This window comes from Dermochelys coriacea, chromosome 11 (assembly GCF_009764565.3).
Source record: "Dermochelys coriacea isolate rDerCor1 chromosome 11, rDerCor1.pri.v4, whole genome shotgun sequence".
NCBI lineage: Eukaryota > Metazoa > Chordata > Testudines > Dermochelyidae > Dermochelys > Dermochelys coriacea.
In genome coordinates, this window is record NC_050078.2 from 61,699,589 (window position 1) to 61,721,670 (window position 22,082).

At 42.2% G+C, this 22,082-nt stretch overlaps 1 protein-coding gene across 2 annotated transcripts; it reads left to right on the forward strand.

Moving 5' to 3' along the window:
• Window positions 1-571: 571 nt before the first annotated feature.
• CNBD2 (cyclic nucleotide binding domain containing 2) lies at window positions 572-21,839 on the forward strand. 2 transcript variants are annotated; one of them, XM_043505612.1, is made up of 13 exons: window positions 572-1,028; window positions 2,465-2,505; window positions 5,954-6,091; window positions 6,531-6,584; window positions 7,174-7,337; window positions 9,728-9,884; window positions 10,253-10,404; window positions 11,113-11,251; window positions 15,052-15,166; window positions 16,639-16,840; window positions 18,538-18,700; window positions 19,726-19,889; window positions 20,101-21,839. In XM_043505612.1, the coding sequence occupies exons 1-13, from the start codon at window positions 971-973 to the stop codon at window positions 20,441-20,443; spliced, it is 1,890 nt and encodes a 629-aa protein (XP_043361547.1). In that variant the 5' UTR covers window positions 572-970; the 3' UTR covers window positions 20,444-21,839. The 2 variants fall into 2 exon arrangements, with proteins under 2 accessions (XP_043361547.1, XP_043361546.1); XM_043505611.1 differs by lacking the exons at window positions 572-1,028; window positions 2,465-2,505; window positions 10,253-10,404; window positions 11,113-11,251 and having other exon boundaries at window positions 4,378-6,091.
• The last annotated feature ends 243 nt before the right edge of the window (window positions 21,840-22,082 follow it).

Below are 22,082 nucleotides of genomic sequence, written 5' to 3' on the forward strand. Positions count from 1 at the left end.
GGACACTTTTTCCCAAACAAAAAATCTATAGAATTGTATGTTTCCTAACCAGAAACCCACACATGCTTTGGTGTATGTTTCCTCACTCCAATATGCAAAGGTTGAAAGTGCCTAAATCCAAGTAAGTATCCATTTATTATTTTACAGCAACACAGGTGTACGTATTGATATGTGCATTGCCCTATTGGCCTTGAAGTCTAAAGTTACTTTAAGACATACTAGCCTAGTTTGCCACCTACATTGAGATTTTCCCCCCTTCCCCATGGTTCCTTCAGGCAACACAATTTGTCACCAAACAGGTCATGGAGGCCAACTCCAAGTCTCTGGGATCGATAGGTGGCCAAAGTCGTCTGTGCATAAGAGCTTTGCCTCTTCAGTCTGCTGCTGGTGGTTCACTGTGTTCCTGGCAATGTGGCTTCATTGGAGCTGTGCTACCAAGGACAAACTCTGGCTGCAGCTGACTTTCAAGATAGGATTGAGAGAGCTCAGCAGGGAAAACTGTACAGCCTCATACTGTATTTTCCTGGATGGGGGCGGGTTTGATGGGCGGGGGAAGACAGCAAAGCTGAGTCCCAAAGGAAGGAACGTTTGGGCTGTTTGAGCAGGGGTCAGGAAAGTGAAACCGGTGGGAGATGGTAGGAAACACCACAGGGAGGAGCATGAAAGCTCCTGCAGAGGGGTATAGGTATAGGGCAGTGTTCATGAGGAGAAAGGGGTTTGAGGGCTGAGGTCCCTGCAGAGGAACGAGCTGGGCTTGGGGTGTTCCAGCTGGTGGTGGAGGAGCCTCCATATGGAGGAAGGTGCTGGGAGCTGAAGGGTATTGTAGTAGGGTATTGATGTGGGTTGCATTGGGGTGTTTCTATGGGGTTCCTCAGTTCTGTAGCTGGATTCTGAACCTGTCACAAAGGCCTGACGTGGCTGCGGAATCTCTGGCTGTAGCAGGCAAAGGCTACTCTGGGGAGCCACAACCATGTACAAGATAAGACACTCTTCACTTCCCACAGACCTGAAGCTCTATTCCTGTTTCGGTCAGTATCAGGGACAAGTAAACTCCTGTCCCTAGGCTGATAGGCACCCCCATCCTGTAGCAGGGGAGAGAAAATCCCTGCTCAAAGCCTCTGACCCAGAAGAGAGGCTTCTCCCCTCAGCTTTACCACGAAGCCATGCCTTGGTTCCTAGGCCTAATACCTCCTACTAGCCTATAGCTCCCCTCCTACAGCCTCAGCTTTTCCTATCCCAAATGCACACAATCTCCACCTAAGCCCTGGTGGCCTCTGTTCCTTCAGCTTGTCCCCTTACCAGTGCCAAGCCCACCAGTCACAGGTCCACCTACCCCAGTTCCCAGTCTGCTGCTGTTGGAATCTCCTGTCCACTGGGAGGGGTTGGTGGGTGCCCCTCTTGCCAGATCCTGGTAGAGTTGCCTGTGTGTGTCAATTTTTCTGTTCATTTTCTTTCCTGATGTTTTCTCTCTCTCTCTCTCTCCTTTTTTCCTTCTTCCTTTAGGGTTGGTGGTTCTTTTGCCCAACTTGTGGGTTTTTTTCCTCGTCTCAGGGATTCCCACTCCCCAGCAAGGACCAGCATAGGTGCAGGGGGAATGGCAGGCAGCTAATTTGCATGGAACTACTTGATTTTAGTCACAGCAATAAAGCACCTTTTGTAGTTGGGGGGAGGTAGGGGGGGTAGCAGTGTGGATCTGCGTCTAATTTGGGCAGCTCTCTTCACTCTCTGCTGCTTTCTTCCACCCCATGCTGAGAATAGATTAAACTGATGTTCCTTCCAGTGGTCTGGATTGAGAAACTGCCCTGTCCCCTTATCTTTCATACCATGCCAGCTCTTCACTAAACTTTGGGTGATAGCTGCCTGCCTACTTCCCCATCTACTGATAAACTATGGTGCACTCCTCCCCCTATATAAGTAGAATTTTTTTGTTATTTGAGTTTCACTGAAGAAAACCAGGAAAGAGGCTAAAATCTCTTCAGGAATTATCGGACGGAACGTACTCTTCAAATCCCTCACTCCAACCGGCAATCTGTTCATTTCTCAATCATGTAGTGATGGAATCTAACTGTAACTGGGCGTGCTGCTGTGACTGCACTGTCTTTTATAAAAAGTAAAGGAGGACTTGTGGCACCTTAGAGACTAACAAATTTATTTGAGCATAAGCTTTCATGAGCTACAGCTCACTTCATCGGAGGCATTCAGTGGAAAATACAGTGGGGAGATTTATATATACAGAAAACATGAAACAATGGGTGTTACCATACACACTGTAACCAGAGTGATCTTTGATAAGGAAACTTCATTTGCCCAGTCTAGACAAAGTTTTCGGAGCCCAGAATAACAACAAAATGCAACAAATATCCCATCAGAAATAATTACCTTCTTACAGCAGCACATGTTGAGATCTGATTAGTGAGTGTTAAAGGCACTGTTTAAAACAAGCTGCTTTATTATTTATTTGTAGGTAGTAAGCTGGATACGACTAACCAGCAAAGAAGAATGAAGGTATGATCTTTTCCCCTGCAGAAACCCCAATGTCTGTTGGCTTTTTTTCTCAAAAAGAAAAGGAGTACTTGTGGCACCTTAGAGACTAACAAATTTATTAGAGCATAAGCTTTCGTGAGCTACAGCTCACTTCATCGGATGCATTTCGGCTTTTTTTCTGTCAGTATAAACTGTTACTCCTGCTACTTTGAGTAAAATAGCTGACTTAGCCTCCAGCTCCTTTCTCAGGCAGTATATTCACTTAAAATAAATCAATGGAGATATGTTTTCCAAGGGCCCCTGACAGGGATGAACACAAACAGTAATGTTAACTATCAAGAAAGATTAGCAGATGTTTAACATTTAGGGCTACATCTTCATCTGCAGCAATGCAAAGGAGACTGAAAGCTGCCTTAAGACTAGAGCTGAGGGGTTCCTCCTGTAGTGGGAACTCTCAGCAAGCATAGGGGCTGGCTGAGTTAGGAACACACTGGATGAGATCAGTGATCCAGCTAATTTGGCATACTACCACCAACAGTGGTCTATACCAGATGCTTCAGAGGAAAGTGCAAGAATCCTTTAATAGGCATGTCCGTGTTCCCTCCCTACTCTGAACTCTAGGGTACAGATGTGGGGACCCGCATGAAAGACCCCCTAAGCTTATCTCTACCAGCTTAGGGTAAAACTTCCCCAAGGCACAAACTCTTTGCCCTTGGAGGGTATGCTGCCACCACCAAATGATTTAACAAAGAATCAGGGAAAGGACCATTTGGAGTTCCTATTCCCCCCAAAATATCCCCCCAAGCCCTTACACTCCCTTTCCTGGGGAGGCTTGAGAATAATATCCTAACCAATTGGTTACAAAGTGATCACAGACCCAAACCCCTGGGCCTTAGGACCATAGAGAAATCAGTCAGGCTCTTAAAAGAAACAGAACTTTATTAGAAAGAAAAAAGGTAAAAGAAGCACCTCTGTAAAATTAGAAGGGAAGCTAATCTCACAGGGCAATCAGATTTAAAACGCAGAGGATTTCCCTCTGGGCAAAAACTTTAAAGTTACAAAAAGAAAACCAGGAATGCACCTTCCTCTCAGCACAGAGAAAATCACAAGCCACAACAAAAATAAACTAACGCATTTCCTTGCTACTATTTACTAATTCTAATGGAGTTGATTGTTTGCTTTCTTGAACTCTCTCCGGCAAGCACACAGAACAGACAGACCCAGAACAGAAAAACAAAAGCCTTCCCGTCCCTCCACCCCAGATTTGAAAGTATCCTGTTCCCTTATTGGTCATTTTGGTCAGGTGCCAGCCAGGTTACCTGAGCTTCTTACCCCTTTACAGATAAAAGGATTTTGTGCCTCTGGCCAGGAGGGATTTTATAGTACTGTATACAGGAAGGTTGTTACCCTTCCCTTTATATTTATGACAAGGCAGTTATGGGATAACCTGCCCCAAGGGAAGGTTTCTTCCTAACCCCCCCCATAGCAAAAAGAAAGTTTAAGCCCTAAAGCAGGGGGGATGATATCCCTCCCAAGTTGAGAGTTTTGGTTCTATTTAAAGAGAAGCCGCTGATCCAATACCTTCCCCATCCCGAGCCCTCACTATCTTTGCATCTAGGAACCATTGCTGCTTTTAGTTTAACCTTTTATATTAAAAACTAACTAGATGTTTGGGTTTATGGTATAGGTTGCCCAGCTTTCCAATCCAATTACATTTAGTGCAGTTTAGAGGCACAGATGATAGATTTATTTGTTGTGAAGGCCAAGACTATAACAGGGTTCAAAAAAAAACTAGGTAAGTTCATGGAGGATAGGTCCATCAATGGCTATTAGCCAGGATAGTGTCCCTAGCCTCTGTTTGCCAGAAGCTGGGAATGAGCAACAGGGGATGAATCACTTGATGATTACCTGTTCTGTTCGTTCCTTCTGAAGCAGCTGGCATTGGCCACTGTCAGAAGACAGGATACTGGGCTAGATAGACCTTTGATCTAACCCAGTATGGTCATTCTAACATTCTTATTTGTGTTTTGGGAAGCCAGTAGTCAAGGTCTGTTTTTTTTAATGGGTTGGCATTCATTAAGCTGTTTACAATTCAGATTACTTAGCCATGTTTGTTATATTTCACATGTCTTCCATACAGTGTCTTCAGTGTTCTGCTTACAAGATGGTTGTGAACCATTCAGCATGTGTCAGGCTAATGGGGTTTGTCTAGTTTCTCAGAATGACTCTTGTTACCATTAAGGAGGCATTTTGTTCCCAGTGGAGTGAGGTGATTGGCTGCTGGTCTAAAAAGGCAGAACACTCTCTGTCACCCCATCCAAATAGTTGCTTAAGCTGTTAAATGCTTATTTCCCCCCTTCTGTTTGGTATAATAGTGGTAATGTTAATAGAATGCACTTTTGCTCTCCCCAAAAGTCTGTAACCACATCAAAAATTAATGTCTGCTTTCCCTTGGAATCAATTCTCCAGCCTTATTGACAGCTAACAGAGCCCAAACTTTCATTCTGTAATAGTTAAACAGCACATTAGTCTAAGCTAATTAAATTTCTCCCTTTCCCCAAGCCCTTTTCTAATGAAGAATGACATGGCTTGGAGGAGGAGGAAATTCTTAGTTGCATTGTGATCACTTAACTTTGTGGTACCAGATATGAAGGCAATGGAGAGTAAAAACATATGCATAGCAGATCTTCAGATCTAATCTTTAGTCATTTTTCCAAAGGTATCTATACGGTCTGTGTCGTTTACACTGTGGCAGCAGTTGTACAGCTTTTCATGCCAATAAAGTATAATTGAACTGGATTTGTAGCTCTGCTCTTTAGGCTGTGTATGCTTAGGGCGGCGTATAGAGTACTTACACTGCATTTCCCCCTAGCACGGGTATGAATAACAATGTAAAGGTGAGGCACTGCTTAGCCAAGTAGAGTAACAACAAATCAGAACCTTAGGGTATATAACCTACATGGATCTCTACCTGCTCAAACTCTGCCTCCCCAAACTTTGCTGTTATTTTTAGCCGTGTAGTGTCCTGCTGCCTCCCTGCTTTTGGAGCCTTTCCCTGCCACAGTGAAAGGCTGTATACTGCTGTGTGTAGCTATATGTATCAATCACGCCAGCAGCAGTGCAGACGAGGCCTTAGTTAGATTAAATGGTAATGGTTATTATTTGTATTTCAGTAGCTCTGGTGGTTCTAACTGAGATCAGGGCCCCATGGGACTAGGTGCTTGGGACACACATAATGAGAGAGCAAAAAGTTTGCAATCTAAACGGGTAAGACAGACAAAGAGTGAGAAGAGGAAACAGAGCCACAGAGAAGTGAAGTGACTTGCCCAAGGTTACAAAACGGGGCAGTGACAGAGCCCAGGTTTTCTAACGCCCAGTCTTTCACCTACACCATGGTGCCTCCCATTATAAATACAAATGCTTATACTTTAATTTGGACTTAATGATTTCCTGTGCTTGTTCTTTTAAGACTTTTTACAGGCTTGCTTTGGATATCGTAGTCATGAACAAGGTGTGCAAGATATTCCGGAAGGGACTGATGGGGTTCAGAGGATTTCAGTTCATTGATATGACTGCCCAGGACTCCCTGACCTTTGATATGGAAGAAGTAAGGGATTTTACAACATAGAATAAAATCATCCTCTTCCTTTTTAAAATGATTTATCTCTGTGTTCTGTTCAAATGTGCCCATTACCCAGGCTGCTGTGAGCATTTACATCAAAGCCTGACCAATTGCCAGTACAGAAAAGGCTCAGTTCTAGGAACTAGTGGCCTCCTCCTGGTTTCTCCATTGCCCGCTATGTATATATTAATGTAAATCTATTGTTTTTCTCAGTAGATCTGACGGGCTTTTATTTTAAATCCTTTCTAGTGTGTGGTGTTTTGTTTCTTTTTATCGAAGAGGTGAACTTAAAGGTAAAATATGTTTGTACAATAGTTTTACAGAAGCTTGCCTTGTCACTGAAATGTTTGTGTATTTCACTAGCTCTGTGACAATTCAAATGCAATCAATGCCTCTCCCTTTTCCTCACCCCTCTTTTATTCAGGACAAGAAATATACCAAACTGTCCTTCGACCACAATGAATTCAAGATCAGAAAGGTCTGAATGCACTTTCTCTTGTTTTACAGCCCGGTTTCCTTTCATCTACAGTGCCAGACACTGAAACATTTTAAGGGTCCCCATGTGAGAGGAGCAGGAATTTGTGAGTTCCAACAAACACAATGGGGAACTCACTCCTGTCATACAAGGACGCTTCAATTCTATTAAACCCTGTTTGTCATTTGACATTCCTTCTGAATATTTCCAAATAAACCATTTCACAACATTTACAGATGCATAGAATTTAAGAGTGTGACATAAACACAAGCAATTTAATCAGAAATATTCTTCAGAAAATATTGTGCGCGCAGGGATAGCTCAACCTGTAAACAGTTGTTTTCCTTGTCTGTGCTTGGGCTTTGCAATGGAACACATAAATTGGTTTCTGGACACTGATGGCTGAGTTTCAAGTGAAATGGAAAACAGACAATTTGGGATTAGTTCTATTACGTCTCTGGAAGATGATGCTGTTTAGTCTTTTGGAGGGCAGGTTCTTTTTGTTTTGGGGGATTTTTTTTGTTTGTTTGTTTGTTTGTTTGTTTTTTCATTTGAGACTCCTTAGTTTAATGAGTGTGTGATGTTTTGCCAGGATCACTTTCCTCTCAAGGCAGTCCAGATAACCAAGAAGAAACCAGAATGGAGAACTGAGAAGGAAATAAAGCTGTTACGAAGCTGGTTGCAGTTTATGGAAAGCTACCGAAAATATAGCCTGAATCTGCAGTTGCTTCTGGCTAAAGTGATTCGCTTTGAACGGTAAATGTTCTTGTGAGGAGGTGTAATGTTTCTTTAAAGCCGTTTTTAGAATTGTACATATTTCAAGCTTCCAAATGACACTTTTTAGCCCAAAATTAGAATAATTACATGGATAACTCTCCATTTATCTTCAGTCTATGGTGTGTCTATTGAATGTACATTAGCCTGAATGATGACTTCATGTTTTTGCTGTCTTTATCCAATTTACTCTGTGTAGTCGGTGACATACTGATCTGTCTCTTACACTCTAGAGTGAGATTTTTCAACACTTACAAATAATTTGGACATTCAATTCTCATAAATATTAGTAGGAATTGTGCATCCATATCCCCTAGGGAGCTTTGAGATTTCAATCAAAAATGTCATGTTAGAAGCGTTTCAGGTTTAAATTTTATCAGTCTCCCACTTCTTGCTCTTTGGTCCTTCTTGCCTTTCTCTTAGAGGGTTGCATTCAGACTCTGTTCATGTGTATGGTATTAAAGGGGGTATATGAATGCTGCAGAAACAAAAGCAGCATTAATGGTGTTCCCACATAGAACTCCCCCTCCAACCTGAATTTATTCCTACTAGGAGTAAGAGACTGTGATCTCCACAAAGCATGGGGTGTCAAGGTCAAGGAATGCACACACTAAAATGTGTTAACTATGTCCCTTGACCCTCATGTTTGAAATCATTTCCCATGGCTCTGGAGCCAAATGTGAACTCCATGTGGGACGCCACCTTTGAGTGGGTGTGACTCTTGAGCCCTGCTTGCCTGCCTCTCCTCCTGTGCACACCTACCTCTGAATTTGGCCCTTGGTGTGTATTTGTGGTGGAGGCTCCCCTCTCTGCTAGGTTTTTCCAGACTTTGAGGAGGAAGGAATTTACCGAGGAATCACTCCAATGCACAGATCTATCCCAATGCCTTTAGTAGCATGTAGAAAGCCCCAGCATCATTGTGAAAAGCCATTAGTCCATGGGAATATGTCATAGGTCCAAGAGACCTAAAAGGAGCTCTGTCTCAGTCACCAAGATTCTCCATGACCCCTTCATCCTCAGCCCCTCAATCCTAGATTAAGGCACCCTCTTCCCATTGGGCAGTGGCTGATTCTTATGTGTGGGTGCAGGCTCATAGGGATCCCGCACTCAGGCTGCTCATTGGGCCTGATCCTGAGCTTAAGCTCCCTTTGGGCTTCCCGGATTCCTGCAGAGCAGCATGCCCTCTCCTGCAGCTCACACAGTTCCTTCTTGGGTGGCATCCCTCCACCCCTCCAGTTGGAGGACAGTTGACAGCAGGAATAAGGGGCCAGTTCTCAGGCCAGCCGGGGCTCTATGGGGGTAGAGAAAGCCATTGTCTTCTTCCTGACCATCTCCCTAGCTAGATAGGGCATTGGAGCAAGGCCTGCCTTCATCGCACAAGTGCTGATCTGTGAAGTGGGGCTCCACATGTTTTATTCCCGGATGATGATGTTGAGCGTTTATAGTGTTTTGATGGCGTTACAGATTTCACTGATTTAACACTGACCATCGAATTTGCCCCAGTGACTCCTGCATCTCACTGCAGTGCCTTTAGAAAATATCAGTCTAATATTTTTCACCTCTAGTTTCATTTTCAATTTCTCCTTCTTTTGGCCACTACTCTTTTCTCTCTTCTGGAAGAACAGAGAAGTTTCCTCTATATAGTGAATTCTTCCATAGAGTAATCAGGGTTTTATTGTTAAGTGATGAGTTCCCTCACAGTGTGCCACATAGTTACATACATTATGGTGGTTTTATCTCATTGCTTGACTGCATTATGAAAGATTTAATTATATATGTTTTTATGAGGGCTGTGGCAGTGGAAGGGTTGGGCTCCACTTCACTCACAATTCTAGAAATCCCTTCACTTTTCCCACTTGAATATCAGCTTCTCTACAGGGCTTGACATCTCAGCCATCAGTTTGCAGCTCCTTCATTGGCAGTTATTACTGTAGAGTAAGCTGAGGCACTCCTTCCTAGAAGGTGGGCACAACTCTTCCGCAAGGCTGGCCCTGAGAAGTGATTGACAGGGAACAGGAATTGAACTCAAGTTGCAGAGGCAAATACCAAGAATGTTCTTTGACAAGTTCAAGCACACATATTCCTGACTGCTTATATCTTATATAAATAAAACAGACGTCAGCAGATATCTGCCAGATAAAATCACTCTGAGTTAGAAAATAGAGCACTCTGGAGTTCTGATCTGAAGATCCCTACGGTGCTGGGGGTTCCAGTTCATTCCAGCTCATTACGGAGAGAGGCCCTAGCTGCCAAGTGGATCCAAACTCCCTAAAAGATTAGCAATGGTGGGGAGGGAGTCTGACCAGGAGAAGTCCCAGTACAGGCCTATTTTTCTGCTAGGTGGGAATAGAATTGGTGTTCCTGTATTCTAGGTTTGGACGCAGGAGAGTCATCATAAAGAAGGGGCACTGTGGCAACAGTTTCTACTTCATCTACTTTGGTACTGTTGCCATTACTGAAGATGAGGATGGGAGCAGTGCCTTTACTGACCCAGATCCAACTTTGCTTCGAAAAGGTGCTGGATTTGGAGTGAGTGGTGTTTATAGTAAAACTTCTGTTAGTCTTAGGATGGAAGGGGAGCTGTATGCTTACTAAACAGTTAAATAAATAATCATGAATTTTGGAAGGAAGGAAGATAAGGCCTAAGCCCTCATGCTTAGGCACTTCTGCTAAGCTAACTATTGGGGGCTAGGAGGAAACTTTCCCTGGGAGCAGGTTATCCCATGACCAACTTCTACAGGGTTTCCCCTGAGAAATTTGGTATTGGCCACTGTTGGTGACAGCGTGCTAGGTTAGATGACTATATAATGTCTCCCAATAAGGTCAATATTTGGCATATAAAGTTGGAGGATGAACTCCCAGCCGTGACTCAGTTTTTTCTTTTTCTCTGTATATAGGAAGTTGCTCTTTTAAAGGACAGGCAGAGAATTGCAACAGTTGTCTGTATGGAGGAAACAGAACTACTGGTAGTGGATAAAGAGGACTTTTTTGCTAATAAATTAGATGAGGAGCTTCAGAAAGAATTTCAGTACCGTTTCAGCTTCTTCAAGTAATTTCTTCCACTGAGATCACTCCCTTATGCCTCTGCCACTTCATTTTTACTTGCTGAATTGTTTGGCTATTCAAGTACAGTATGAGCTATTCTAATTCTACTAACAAGTGCCCAAACAGTGTAGTAACCTCTATTCTACACAAGGTTTTCCTGCCTTCACTGACTATGTTACTGGAAATGAAGTAGCAGTCATTCCAGAGGGACGTGGGTTAATGGATGCTGTTTCTTTATGACTATTACAGTTCTACAGCTTGGTCTCATATAGTACAGAGTCTTATATACAGTTGTACTGAAGGAATATAGTGATGTGTTCAGTTTTCATTATACCTTGAAAGAAATGGGAGGGGGAAAACCATGTTTGCATTGTAATGAATGGATAGAGCACTAAAGTCTGCTGAAGTTCATGAACATAAGGATGTTTGTGCTTTTATTCCATTACAAAAATATTATTCTGCTTTTTATATCCACGCTATAAAAAATCTTAGAACAATCTAAGGCACATTACTGGGGCTCCATGGATGCGCAGGGGTCTGCCTGCATGGTGTAACTTGCAGAATCAGGACCTAAGCCAGAAAAAGCACCTCCTTCCCATTAGTTGGAACACTAAAAAGATCACATTTTCCTCAGTGAAATAAGTTTTGCTTAAGTCCTCTAGTTGGAATTAAGTGGTCATATGAAAAGATGTCTGCATTATTTCCTTTTCAGAGGTCTAGATCTCTTTGCAACATGGCCTGATAACTCAGTAGAGAAAATTGCTAGTTACTGCAAAGCAGAGAAATTTCCCTATGGACAAGTGATAGTCCGGGACATCCCGGAGTCAGCCAGCGTAATATTCGTTACTCAGGTATGATCCATCCATCCCAATACTGTTCATCTTGGGCCAGCAGACTAAAACAGTGACCAGCAGCCATTACAGGTGAAAGTGGGGAATGAAGCACTTCTCCAGATACATCCCCTTGGTGATTTTTTTTTCTGCTAATGGTGTCATGTCTTTATGTAGGGCCAGATTCTGACATCTTTGCTCACACTGTGTGGTATCTTACTCCACTAGTAATCCCACTGATTTTGTGCAGAATAAGTTACTACTCAACGTGAATAAGGCTCTCAGAATCTGACTTGTCAACCACAAACTCTTCACTGAAAGAAGAAGGGTATGTCTACACTGCAATTAAAATCCCACCGCTAGCCCGTGCCAGCTGAGTTGGCTTTACAGGGCTTGGGCTAAGGATCTGTTTAATTGCAGTATAGATGTTTAGGCTCAGGCTAGATGCCCAGGCTCTAAGACCCTGTAAGGTGCGAGGGTCCTTGAGCTCAGACTACATCCCAAACATCTACACTGCAGTTAAACAGCCCCTTAGCTCAAGCCCATGTCAGCTGGCATGGGCCAGCTGTGGGTGTCTAATTGCAGTATAAATATACCCTAAGTCTCCTGTAAGTTTTGTAAAGCACTTAGTTCATTTTCAGTGCTAAACAAATATTTATTAATAGTAGTTAACAAAACATGCTAGGGGGGAAAGAAAACTATTTTGCCATGAATGCCGTACCTGTCCCTGTTCTTGTTCCTTCACTTTGGAATGGATTCATTTCTGTTGCCTCAATGGGAACACTTGTTTGCACTAGTATATACTCTTGGGGGAATTCTGCACCAAAAATTAAAAATTCTGTGCACAATATTTTAAAATTCTGCATATTTTATTTATCAAAATAACACAATATAATCATGCCAGTTTCAATTATTTTGGTAATTTATTTCAAAATACCTGTCAGCAAGTATGTCTGTAACAATACAAACAGCAAAAAAGATTCAGGAAATGTTTTTTGACAAATAGATTCCTTACTAGGCATATTAATGCAGGATTTTGAGTAATAATTCATATAAACTACAACACAGAACCGTATTTCCCACACCCCTCAGAAGCAGTCTTGTGGGAGTCAGGGTAATGGAGGAGCTGAGAGAGAGGGAATTAATTGCTGGTAAGGAGCCTGGGAGTGAACCTGGAGGGTTGTTGGGTGTGTGGGGGAGAAGTATGGAACAGGGTTTGTTTGTTTGTTTTGCGGGGGGGGCAGTGTGTGGGGGATTATTAGAGAGTTGTGGCGTTTCCCCCATGCAGACCCTGGCTGACCTCTAGCCTCTCCCATTCAATTAGACACAGCTGCCCATGTCCCCATGTGTCCCTGCACCTTCACTCAGCCATCTCCTGCCCCCATGTACCCCTGCACCTCCACTCAGCCATCCCCAATCCCCATGTGGCCCGGCAACCCCACTCCCATTCAGGCCCCGCTCCAGTCTGCCCCCCCCACTAGCCCTTCTGAACCCTAGTCTATGTGAACCCCCCACCCCAGCAGTCCCATGTGCCTGGCTCTATCTGTCCCTCCCCCATATACCACATATATCTGTGACTAGCTGAGCTGTCTGCCTTCTATTCTTGTGCCACAGCAGCTCCTGGTGGGCAAAAGGTGTAATTGCAGCACCTCTCCAGCAGAATGTTTAGTTTGTTTGTTTGTTTGTTTTTCTAGAGAGAAGAAAAATCTGCAGGGGATGTGAATTCTGCACGTGCACTGTGGTGCAGAATTCCCCCAGGAGTAAATTTAGATGTCATTACATTGGTACCAGAAAATTGGCTGCAACATAAATGCCTGAGATAGATAGGCAGACAGAAACAAATTTAATTTAAAGGGAGGGCACCATAGTTTCTTAAGGTAACAGGTACTGAAATTACTTACAGTCATGCAAAAAGTACCCTGCAAATTTTCAGGTGTAATACTGCAGTGATCATCCATATTTCCTGATGGGTTACACTGGCTTTGTACACAGATAGTACTACATATGAAACTATATATATATAGTAACAGGTTTATGGAATTTTAATGAAATTCAAATAATTTCTGCCAGGTTGCCTATGGAAAGTGAGTTTAAAATCGATGGAGATATTGAATTGCAATGTCATCCATTTATTATAACCCTTATTTTTTCCTAGTTACCTCTTCTTCCTTTTTGTCACTTTTTAATCCTCATTTATTGAGTCATGTCTGAATATACATTATAAGATTGCTGGGCAGGGATTGTTTTTTTTACTTGTTCTTGAGTGGTACCTAGCATACTTTTGGACTCTCTGAAAAATTTAATAACAATGGCACAGCAGCTTGATAACACCAACTTAATGATATCAATAAAATTGTGCAGAACAAAATAATATAGTGGTGGATGTTTTGCTCAATCACTGTGCTCAAATCCAGAATAACAGACCACAATTGGTGTATTTTTCGCATTTATATGCAATAACCATTTTGATATGGTATGGTTTGAAAGATTGGGTTTTTTTCAGTGTAAATATATTGTCACTTGACAACAAACAATTATAACAAAATAATTTGGAAGGACATTCCAGGTCCCAAAGGCCATATAGCCCTAATTCAATGGATTACTGCTGAACAGCTATATTATAAAGCCCACTAAAGTAGATGGAAAGATTCCCAGTTATAAGAACCTTCTGACAGTGAGTGTTCTCACTGTACACTGTTACACAAGTAGTTCTGTCCTCAGTGGAACTGCTTGTTTGATTAAGGGGTTGCAGGAATGGTTCCTAATTTGCTTAGAGATGATTTGTTTGCTATAGCCGATTTAATTTTCAGTATGGACAGTACAATAATTTGTGTAGGAAAAAGACACCTCTCTAGAGATGGGATTATTGAATACTTCTGAGAGGCATTGTTATCTGATTTCAGAGTAGCAGCTGGGTTAGTCTGTATTCGCAAAAAAGAAAAGGAGTACTTGTGGCACCTTAGAGACTAACAAATTTATTTGAGCATAAGCTTTCGTGAGCTACAACTCACTTCATCGGATGCATTCAGTGGAAAATACAGTGGGGAGATTTACATACACACACAGAGAACATGAAACAATGGGTTTTGTCATACACAATGGGTTTTATCACATTGTTATCTGATGGACTGAGGCCTTGTCTACACTTACCAGGGGTTCAATGCGCGGTGATCGATGCATTGGCGATCGACTTAATGGGTCAAGTGAAGACCTGATAAATTGACCGCAGATCACTCTCCTATTGACTCCTATACTTTACCTGAACGAGAAGCACAAGGGGAGTCGATGGGAGAGCATCTCCGGTCGACATTGCTTAGTGTGGACCCCACGGTAAATAGATCTAAGTATGTCAACTTCAGCTACGTTATTCATGTAGCTGAAGTTGCATAACTTAGATCAGTCTCCCCCCGTAGTGTAGACAAGGCCTCAGTGTGGGAACTAAGCTCTTATCCTGGCACTGTCAGTGAATTAATAGGTAACTTTTCCAAGGCCACATAACTTTCCTGTGTCTCGGTTTTTCCATTTGTAAAATTAAAATAATGTTTATTTCTCTACCTACCTAGGGGGTATTGCAAGGATTTCATAAACAATGCTTGCACAGCACTTTGAAGACCTAAAGTTCCACAAATGTTAAGTATTATTACTGAATTCTAGTCTATGGCTAATATAATAATACCTAACTCTTAGTACTTTTTGCCCATAAATCAAAGTGCTTTATAAAGTAGATATCATCTGCATTTTACAAGTGGGGAAATCAAGGCATTAGGAAGTCAGAGGTAGTGCTGCAGTATTAACTTTATTCTCCTCATCTCTTTTATTAGGGGAAATGTGAAGTTTTACGTCTGGTTGATCTCACCACTTGCCCATCCTATCATAAGTGGATCAGTCAGCAAATGGATTTTCCCAAATTCAGTCCTTATTACTCTATGGAGACTGGTATGTTACAGTGATTTCCAGACATACATAATTTGGAAAACTTCAGCGTTACCGGCCTATAGCTTAGTTGTTAGTGACTCATAACTTTGTGTTATTCTTATCTGTATTTTTTATTATAACTTCATAGATTTTAAAGACAGAAGGGACCATCATTCTAGTCTGACTTCCTGGATAACACAGACCAAGTTAGAACTCAGCAGTGGGAGAGAGAGAGAAGGGGGAGTCACAGATACTCACAAAACAGAACCTTTCCCGAACCCTGTGCTTTTCAGGGTTACAGACATAGGCACCGGAGGACCCATGGGGGAAAAATAGTGGGTGATCAGCAGCCTCACAGATCAGTTTCTTCCCCTCCGTCCTAGCCCTCCTGCCCGCTGGTGGCCCCACCGGTCAGCTCCTCCCACCGCCTGCTGCCCACCGCAATCAGCTGTTCAGCAGCGTGCAAGAGGCCTCGTGGGGTGAGGGGAGAGCAAGGGCAGGGCGTGCTTGGGGGAGTGGGCGGAACAGGGTGGGAAGAGGCGGGGGTGGAGTGGGGATGGCAAGGGGTGGGGATTGGGCTTTGGGGAAGGAGTGGAGTGGGGGCAGGGTCTGGGTAAGGACATGGGTTGAGCACTCCCGGGGAAATGAGGTTTCTTGTGGTTACACATGACTCCAAGGCACACAATACAGTTGGTCAAAGCCTTGTTTTCTCAACTCCCAGTCTTGAAAATCTTATTTCTATTAGGAAAGAGATTTTTTTTTTAAATCACACTGGTGCCTTTGCTGGGAAGTTGACAATTCACCCTGGTTTCGTTGGCCTCTAGTCCTGGAGCTCCATTGGTGAGCAGGATCTTATCACCATTTCATAATTAAATGGCATGCAAGGTCTCAATCCTGCAAAGGGAGCTGCTCATGCAGATGGTTGTGCCCACACCATGTCCTATTACAGGAGTGGCCAACCTGTGGCTCCGGAGCTACAGGCGGCTCTTCAGAAGTTAATATGCGGCTCCTTGTATGGGGACTGACTCTGGGGCTGGAACTACAGGCGCCAACTTTCCAATATGCCGGGGGGGAGCTCGTTGCTCAACCCCTGGCTCTGTCATAGGCCCTGCCCCTGCTCCACCCCTTCCTGCCCCCTCCCCTCAGCCTGCTATGCCCTCGCTCTTCCCCCTCCCGCTCCGAGTCTCCTGCACGCCATGAAAGAGCTGATCGAGAGGTGTTGGGAGGTAGGGGAGGTGCTGATCAGCGGGGCTGCCAGTGGGTGGGAGGCGCTGGGAGCAGGGGTGGGGGAGCTGATGCAGGCTGCTGATGTATTACTGTGGCTCTATGGCAATGTACATTGGTAAAATTTGGCTCCTTCTCAGGCTCAGGTTGGTCACCCCTGTCCTATTAACTTCAGCAGAACTCCATGCAGGTATAAGGACCCATGCTGGTGGATCACCTCAGAATTAAATAATTTAGCTTTGACTAGCTTTCATTTCCTTTCTTTGCAGACATCACAGGCAGAAAAAAATTCAATAATTTTATGTGGAAGTCCTTTCCTGTGCAGGATCTGAGTAATCTGAAATCGATGTATGTCCCACCTTTAAATCATCAGAAGGATGAAAATTTTGAAAGGCAATACCTGGCTTTAAATAGGAAATATAAAAATGCGCACACAAAGCTGGAGAAACAGGACAGAGGTGACAGTAGAAGGTAGGATGAGTTACGGGTCCCTCCATAGATTACTGATCCAGAGCAATAACAATAGAAGTCCCAGGCTTGCTTTCTACAGCAGGACTTGAAATAAATAAATAAATAAATAAAAGTTAAACTTCCCAAAGTATTTCTGAGACCCGCTTCTCATCTTACTAATGGTTAGAGCTGGCTAAAGGTGCTTGAATGAAAAGGTTTTTTTGGGGAAAAAGGCGATTTTTCAAAATCGATTTTTTTGTGCGTGAAAAATTTGTCAATTTTTTTTTTGATTTTTGCATTTTTTGTGCTTTTTAAACTTTGGAAATGTTAATCTAAAACATTATCAAAATTATTGCAATTTTTTTATTTACTGCAACAAAAATATCGATGTTTATTATAAAAAAATATTGGGGGGGAATTTGAGAAATGTAAAGAAGAAAGATGGTTCAATTCTGAACGCTTCAAAATGAGAACTTCAAAATTTATCACAAACATAGATTTTAATTTTTCGATCAGTTCTGCTTATGGTGGTGCAAATAGGAGCAATTCCACTGAAGTGAATGAAATTACTTTGATGTAAAATGAGATGAAAATCAGGCCCAATGTTGCAAGCACAGAACAGCTTTTACAAAGAAAAAAATCACCTCCTTATTATATCATGACTACAGTGTGTTTCATTGTAAGAAGACTGGTACAAAAAACTTAGAGTTTGAGACATCTATGTGGACCAGCTATGCAGAGAAAAGGGAAACCGGAACAGTTGTTGTGGTGGTAATGACAGAAAAGGGGGGAATGGGTTTCAAATAGTTAATAATTACCGTAATTCCTTTTCATACATGTTTAATGTGGTGGTGAGACATCCAGGAGATAGACAGGTGGAGATCACTGATGGCGCTGAAGGGAGAAAGTTGGGGATAGAGAGATAGATTAGGGAGTCATCAGCATAGAGATAGCAATTAAAGCTATGTGAGTGAATGAGGTCACCCATGGAGAGAGTCTAGAACAGTGGTGGGCAACTTGCAGCCATCAAGGTAATCCACTGGCAGGCCGCCAGACAGTTTGTTTACATTTGCATGGTCGCCCGCAGCTCCCAGTGGTCGCGGTTTGCTGTTCCTGGCCAATGGGAGCTGGGGTAAGCGGCAGCCAGCATACCCCTGTGGCCCGTGCCACTTCCCACAGCTCCCATTGGCCAGGAACGGTGAACCATGGCCTCTGGGAACGGCAAACCATGGCCACTGGGAACTGCAGGAGGCTGTGCAAATGTAAACAAACTGGCGGCCTGCCAGCGGATTACCCTGATGGGCTATGTGCGGCCCCCAGGCTGCAGATTGCCCACCACTGGTCTACAATGAGACGAGGGAGTGCAGGGCACTTGGGGACTCAAACAGGGAAAGGGAGGAAGGGGGTGGGGTCTCCAAAAAGTTGCTCCAGGGATAGTTATAAGGGTAAGAAGAAAAGCAAGAATGTACCAAGCTAGAGACACCTTAGAAGAAGAGGTTATGAAGGAGGAGGGAACTCATCTGTGTCAAAGGTAGCAGAGAAATCAAAGAGAACGAGGACAGAAAAGAGGCTAATGTATTTGAATGTATTAAATGACAAAGTTGTTTAAATTCTGCTCCTGTTGGTTTGTTAGATGTGAAAAACAATTACCTTGCTTGAAGTAGTGTCACAATAAATACCTGTAAAGGATGGTTCAAAATAAGTTAACATTTTTGTAGATATGATGACTTCAGTGATGATGAGAAAGAAGGCGTTCAGAAAGAAATATCCGGGTTGTTCCGGAAGAAGCTAACTGTTCTCACACCACATGGAGAGATACCCACTGCTGTTGCCACAGCAATTTATACTAGGGTCGATGAAGTGCATAAAGGGGAACTCCTGGTGAGTACATCCAGAAGGGCAAGTTGCTGTTATAAGTTTGTGTTTTATCTAGCAGCAAAAATTCTTCCAACCTCACAGTCACACAAACCCTGAAAGGCTACACATTCCTGTTCCTCCAAATGTTATGAAGTAGAGAACTTGTGCAAATCAGCTCTTCGTGTCCCACAGTCAATATATTTAGTAATCAGTACTGTAGTAGAGGACTTTTGTGGAGGAGATGACGTGGAATGCTTTGAGAAATTCTACCCCTGCTGAAGGGAACAGATTGCCCCGAAGAATCATATATACTCTCCAAGTCTGTGGATCACAGAAAACCCTCAACATTTCCAAGGCTGGCTGCCGTAGAAGCTATTTCCTGTTAATTCAAGTCTATGGGATTATTACCTTACATAAGAGCTGACATACGGTCAGTGTTGTCATATTACTTCATACTGCTAGTGCAGCATGAGGGATGGTGCCAGATGACCTCATGGAGGACAGTTTCTGCATATCCACAAACTCTGGGCTGTTGTGTTCCACTTATTAAGGTAGCCAGAGAGGAGACATACCTGGACTCTGTGATCTTTGCTTGCCTTGGTTATCCCCTAGGAATTCTCTGCTGATGGAGATCCTATGGAGTCCAAACAGAAACTTATATCTGCTTCCCCCCGACAAAAACCATGAGGGAAAGCAGCCAGTGATAACACCAATTGCCCTTTCTCAAGATGAATTTCCTCTGGTGTCCAGGTTGGTGTAGGGATGTGGTAATTACACCTTTCCACCCTTGCTTGGGTGACTCTTCTAAACAATATTTATACAGTAGCAAAATCTTCTTCAAAATCTAGAAAATGTCACTAATAGCCATAAAGAATTTCCAAAATGACAAATTCTCAAACTACCTCCTAAATGATTTTTTTTTAAGTTTACTGTCAAATTCTGCATGACTCAACATAAACAAGAGCAAAATTCAGATATGTGTACCAGTACACCAATCCAGAGTACATGGTGATGTGCAGATAGCTTTCTATTGTTTTGTTTCCCCTCAGGGGATAAGACAGCATCTTCTACCTGAAAATAAGCAAGATAATCGGAGCATGGTTTTGGTCAGTCAGGGAGCTGAGGTCATTCAGCTGAAAAAGGAGAAGTTTGAGGAATTAGCAGATCATACAACAATAATGAAATTACACAAATTACAGCCAAAATATCCCAGGTAAGTGAAATAAATGTGTCTGGGGAGAGACATGTACCCATGAACTAGTGCTCAACAAAATATAAAAGCTTGTTGGCTATCATTTACCCAAACTCATTCTCACTTAATTAGAATTCAAGGGTGAAATTTTGGCTCTATTGAAATCACTGGGAGTTTTATCATTGATTGAAATGGAGCCAGGCTTTCACCAAGTGTCTTTGATCCTTTTCAGTGATGATGAGCTGTGTCAAAGTTTTCTGGAACAGAACCACTGGAAAATATTCAAGAAAGATCTGATGAATCTTTTCCTGGAGCGAAAACTCATGATGATGGCAAGTTCTCAGCATGTGAAGCCCAAGAAAGATATTTATAATTCCTGGAGTGTGAATCAAGCAGGTATTCTAGACCTGACCACGAACCACCATCATCTTCCAACAGGCATTCAAGGACTACAGCGCAGATATGTCCCTGTCCACATCGGACAGGGAAAGGATTCGGAGGGCCTGCCAAATATTGAGCTAAGATTGATTCATGGCATTGCTGTACCATGGCCTAGTTTGAAAGGATTGTTCTAGTGAGTTTGAAGAAATTAGGCCGGCGGGTTTAACAGCACAGATGCAGCTTGAGAAGCCAAAACGTGAAACCGCAAATTTTTTAGTTGAATGTTATAAAAATATGTGAATTTTAAATAAAAGTAATTTTCCCCAATTTCTAAGTAACAATTAAATGTTCCTGCCTGGATTTCTGCTGTGAACGCTGAAGTAAACTTATTTTTCACTGTGGTAATCTGCATTTCTATTAGCTTTGAGAAGGAAACCTGTTTTCACTATTTTGTTTTTCTCTGCAAGATGGATATTTTTATATAAGGTTAAGATTTTCTGTTATTTATATTTGATCCTAAGATACCTTTACGTTCTAAACAACATATTTAATACAAATAGAAATTGAACAGAGATTTTAACACATCTCTGAGTTCAGTTGATCAGGAAGCCATGTGAAGTTTAAAGTGTTCATTGGCTACTGCTGTAGTTTTTGTTGTGCTTCAGTATGTTTGGGAAGTTGATAATATGGCTTAAAGTTTAGACTGTTGAAATATGCTTCACACAGTTTTACATGGTTTTTCAACACTGCAGATGAAATTTTAAATTAAAGTTTTCAATTAAATACAAAATAATTAAAACATTTCTATTCATACTTTTTAAAATCTTAATGTGTGATCATTATTATAAAGAGTTAGATTTTAGAAATATATTAACAGACTGAAAAGATGTGCTCTTTCCCCATGTCTTCCCTCTCAAAAAGCAGTTTTGAGAACTATTCGCCATTTATGTCAGGCTTGCACCAGCAAAATATATTTCTGGTACCTTAGTCAACATAAAACAGATTTGAGGCCCTGATCCTGCAAAGATTTACATATGTGCTTAAGTTAACCCAATGTGAATAGTCCTAATTAAGTCAACAAGACTTCTCACAGTGCAAAAGGTTAAGCATATGAATAAATCTATGCAGGATTGGGGCCTAAGCTGTATCAGTATTTTTCTTTGTGTTAGCTATATAATGTTTCTATTATATGAAATATACTATATGAAAACACATGTATGCTAAGGCTGAAAATGATCAAATAGTATTTTTATCTCAAAGGATGTGAATAAGTTAGTAAGACAAGATACGGTTTTAAAGAAAGAATATCCACTTAAATGTATTTGTACAAAGGTTTGATTTCCAAGAGAATTAGTCAGAAATGTCGGAAACTCTATCTTTTGTCATTAACGATTTAAAAAAAGTATGAAAAAGGTAAAATGTGAGATGAAGGCACATGCTGATCTCTCAAAAGGAAAACAGTTTGAAGAGCTGATGATTCATTGAGTCGATCTTGTAATTTATGTCAGGTTTCAGAGTAGCAGCCGTGTTAGTCTGTATTCGTAAAAAGGAAAGGAGTACTTGTGGCACCTTAGAGACTAACAAATTTATTTGAGCATAAGCTTTCGTGAGCTACAGCTCACTTCATCTGATGCATTCAGTGGAAAATACAGTGGGGAGATTTATATACATAGAGAACATGAAACAATGGGTGTTACTATACACACTGTAAGGAGAATGATCACTTAAGGTAGCTATTACCAGCAGGAGAGCGGAGGGGGAGAGGTAACACCCATTGTTTCATGTTCTCTATGTACATAAATCTCCCCACTGTATTCCCTCTCCTCCCCCGCT